General features: G+C 33.0%; 1 protein-coding gene across 1 annotated transcript in view; it reads right to left on the bottom strand.

Annotated features, from left to right (window-relative positions):
- Window positions 1-1,830, bottom strand: part of HELRODRAFT_173605 (hypothetical protein) — a gene marked incomplete at both ends in the record, with an annotated part of 3,235 nt that extends 1,405 nt beyond the window's left edge. The window contains one exon of the mRNA XM_009020219.1: window positions 1,726-1,830. Within this exon, the coding sequence (XP_009018467.1) occupies window positions 1,726-1,830 (105 nt within the window). The remainder of the gene's footprint in view (window positions 1-1,725) is intronic.
- Window positions 1,831-4,876: the final 3,046 nt, after the last annotated feature.

The following is a 4,876-nucleotide window of genomic DNA, read 5'->3' as shown; positions in this document are numbered from 1 at the left end:
CCTCTACTCTTTACACTATTTATTAACGACTTGTGTCATGCCTCTGAAATAGCCAAATTTGTTCTTTATGCGGATGACACCACTATTCTTTGTCTATAATAAATAGTGAACTTGAAAAAATAGTTAACTGGTTTACTTTAAATAAGCTTAGAATCAACTATTCAAAATGCAGTTATTTAATATTTAGTCCAAGGATTTAACAAATTCTTTGCCTGACTTAAATATTAATATTAACACTAACAATATTGCCCGATCTGATTCAATTAAGTTTCTTGGAGTCTTAGCTTTGGGACAACCATATTAATTTTATTTCTGACAAATTTAACAAATTAATAGGTATACTACACAAGATCAAACATAAACTAAATAGAAATATACTTCTGGAACTGTATAACACACTCATTTATCTCATCTCGTTTATTGTAACTTACTTTGGGGTAATTGTCCTGCTGTGCACTTGAATCAAGTCAAACGGTGTCAAAACCGTTTAATTCGTTTGTTACTTAATCTCCATCCTTTTTGCCCTGTTTCAAATTATTACTCTGTTTTGAAAATTTTAAATATAAACAACATCCATGTATACTTTGTCTCAATTTTCATGTTTAAATACCTACATGAATTACTTCTACTTTTTTATAAAGATTTTTTTACTCTAATAAATACTATTCATAGTAAGCCTCTAAGACACAATCCTACTTTTTATTCAAATCCAGCCCGAATAAAATTAATAAATATAAGTTTGAAACTAATAGGACCGAAGGTCTGGGAAACCGTGATTCCACTTGAGATTAAAGCTCTCAGTCACTTGCATTAGTTTAAATCTAAAGTTAAACGCTACCTGATTCAGAAAAATACTATTTCCTTGAATTAGGAAGTGTTTGTTATTGTCGATTATATAAAATTATGTTGTTTTTTTCTATGTACCTTATGTGTTTTTGTGCATGTATGTGTGTGAGTATTTGTGAATGATAGAATGCGCGTATTGTATGAATGGATGTATGTATAATTTCTTTTGACGTTAATATTCTATCTGATATTATTTTAATCTACTGGATTTAAATAATGTTATTAATTATATGTACTTATAGAATTTTTGTTATCTTTAGTGGTTATCTGTGTTTAATAGTTATATAGAGGTAATTATATTTTGATTATTTTACATTAAATATTATTAAAAACAATGGAGACAATCGTAATAACTTTAAAGAATATACTCCCCATGTACCTTTTATTTCGAACTAATTTAATCTTTCATTTATGTTGATTAATGTTGATTTTATTTGGATAGGGTGACTTTCCTACAAACATTTGGTTGCTTTTTAGTTTACCCCTCTTTTTTGAGAAAATAAAATAAATAAATAAAATAAATATATATATATATATAATTTCCAAACGATATTGCAGAAAGCTTGAGAGACTGTACAGAAGAACTTTGTCAAGTGTGCACCGTGAAAGTTGGGTTGGTTCATTGAAAGCAAAATATAAATTATATTCAGATAAACGCACTGGGTATTGGAACAATTTGATCAGAACTTGTAGCAGCCAGAGGGACAGGTGGCAAATTATTAATAAAATTCTATGCAATAATCGAAGTGATAACTTATCGGATGCAAATGTCAGTCATACAGCTTGTGATTTTATGAAATTTTTTACAGATAAAGTTGTTTATTTTGTTAAGTCATTTGGTGTTTCGACTTCGTTATCAGAAGATAGGCAATCACCAACCGCTGCGTTTGAATCATTTCCTGAAATCACTGAGAATGATTTCGTGAAGATTATACTTGATTCTCCGTCTAAAACGTGTTCACTTGATATCATGCCAACACACATTTTTTAAAAGTATCTAAAGTACTTTTTAAGTTTTTTAACAAGTTTTATAAATCTTTGCTTGCGGAAAGGCATAGTTCCAGAATGTTTCAAGCATGCCACAGTTATTCCGATTCTAAAAAAAAGTAGGTTGTGATGATGGGGAGATTGGAAACTACAGATCAATTTCTAATTTGCCATTTGTCTCAAAAGTAATGGAGCGTGTTGTCATGAAGTTTCTACTGAACCGCTCGACTAATAATAATCTTATGCCAAAATATCAGTCTGGATATCGTCAGTTCCATTCCACTGAAACAGCTTTGTTGTATGTTTTAACAAGTTTGTTTGCTGCAACTGAAGTTCAAAACATATCGGTAATATCATTCTTTGATATGTCATCAGCATTCGATTGTGTGGATCATGAAATACTTTTAAAGAGATTGCAGTGCAGTTATGGTGTTTTTGGAGTTGCCCAAGACTGGTTCAGGTCATATCTTAAGAATCGTACACAACGGATTGAATTTAAAAACACAGTGTCAAATGTATCATTGGTCTCATCATGGGTGCCTAAAGGATCTGTGCTGGGACCCATCCTGTTTCTGCTTTATACATAGGATATAATAAAAATAATTAGTTCCCACGGATTCGTTTGTCATGCTTTTGCGGATGACATCCAGGTGCTGATCACCAGTTCTCCAGATTCATTTGCAGACGAAGTGAACAGATTCAGCAGATGTATGTCAGATGTTGGCCGTTGGATGTCAGTTAATTCATTAAAGTTAAATCAATGTAAGACTCAGTTCCTCCCGGTTGGGACATGGCAACAGTTATCAAGGATGAATATCACTTCAATCAAAGTGGGAGATGTAAATATATTTTTCAGTAAAACAGCTTCTAATTTGGAGGTGTTGCTGGATGATAGACTGTCCATGAAAGACCACATCAAGATGATTTCAGTTTCCAGCATTCCTCAGCTAAGAAATTTATACCGAGTTAGACATTGGAAAATCTGGTCCATGCGTTTGTATCATCACGGCTGGACTACTGCAACAGTCTATTTTATAACTTGCCTTATAGATCAATTGCCATTCTTTAGTCGGTTCAAAAGAGAGCTGCAAAACTTGTAACTGGAAAATTGAAATTTGATCATGTAACGCCAATATTGAATGAACTTCACTGGTTGAAAATAAGGAAAAGAATAATTTTTAAAATTGCAGTGACTGTGTTCAAATCCATGAATGGAATGTCACCGGCTTACATCTCAGATAAATTTTCCAAGAAGGCATCTGCACATGTTTTCATCTGAGATCAGATAATATGAATCTTTTGGCGGTTCCAGCTAGGCATCTACAAATATGTGCAAGAGATATTGCGGTTGCGGGTCCGACGGTTTGGATAAAACCTACCGATTTCATTAAGAAGACCTGGAATTAATTTTGTGACATTTAAAAAAAATTAAAAACATATTTATTTTCTGTTGATAATCATTAAATTTGAATATTTTAATTTATGTTGATCACGCACAGATATTTTGTTTGTTTCACTTTTTGATGGCGCCTTTGAAGTATTTATTTTGCGCTATATAAATATTTTTAAATAAATTTATATATATAATATATGCTGGTAATAAACATTAATTAAATCAGAAATTTAAGAAAAATTTGGAAGATTTTCTATATTATATATATACAAATATATATGTGACAAGCCCAAGTATTTTAGGCGTTTTGCTTCACATCAAATACCACACACACACACACACACACACACACACGCACGTACACACACACTTAACACACAACCACCACTTTTACAGACATACACCCACGCACAAGCGCACGCACACACACACACACACACACACATATATGTTAAAATCAAATCAGCGATGAGTGACACTAAACAGTCAAACATCTGAATAAAACCAATTAATAATTGATATCTCGTTATTCGCTCACGTCGGCGTTTAATTGAACATTTTCGGTAACACAGACGCGCAAGAACCTTTGCAGCAAACAAGAGATATGATTCATGGCAAAAAATAGCTCTCTGCTGTCGCCGGACCTGTCACTCATCATTTTGCAAATATTTTTAAAAAATTTGGAAGTGTTGTTGTCCATCGGCCCAAAAACCTCGATGCAAACAGATAAAAATCCATTGAGGGCAGGGCACCATCATATTTTTTAATCTTTTCATCCGATGCCCTGGTTGCGGCCAAACCACTTTCCTTGCTGATTAAGTGCACGTACCGTTCCGCTAATGTGCCCGGAACGGTTACGTCCCACGCCAGGCACCTACCGGTTCTCCAAGGATTTAATGTGCAGCCATCCGGGCGTTTTCCATCCAGCGCGAAAATTCCCGAGGGCTCTTTAAGAACGGGTATTGAAGCCTTGGAGAAAAGCCGGCGGATGTAATCATTTAATGCGGAATGGCGCAACTGACGACCTCCACCCAAACGACAAACCAGGCCGTAGTGACTGAATTCGTTAGCCTCCGCACCGCACCTACACAGATAGAGTAGAGAAGCAGTATTTATATATATTTGAGCATCTGGCTATATACACAACGTATCTATTCGAACACCGAAAATGGCATAGGAATACCGAAAAAAGCTTTTTTGTTCTATCATGCATTAAATAAACAAAAATTTTGGTTTTGAGCTCAAGAAACTTGAGAATGATTTACGATCAACAGTTAGAATAGATAAATCGAAAAGTTAAACATGAAGTTAACTAACGCCGCGCCGAACATGCTGTTATTTTCACCAATAATTGCATTTCTGACACTCTTAATCCAATATATATATATATATATATATATATAATATATATATATATATATATATACACATATATATATATATATATATATATATATATGTATATATATATAAATTTTGGTAACAGACTGTTACCAAAATTTACATTAACACGCCAGACTAAATCACGGAATATATATATATAAATATATATATATATATATATTGAGAACTTTTCAATTATATATATATATACATACATACATACACATATTTTTACAATATTCTATAAATTCTACCGAGATGTTTGGC

Source organism: Helobdella robusta (assembly GCF_000326865.2).
Source record: "Helobdella robusta unplaced genomic scaffold HELROscaffold_27, whole genome shotgun sequence".
Taxonomy (NCBI): Eukaryota; Metazoa; Annelida; class Clitellata; order Rhynchobdellida; family Glossiphoniidae; genus Helobdella; species Helobdella robusta.
This window is presented reverse-complemented; position numbering and strand designations above follow the sequence as displayed.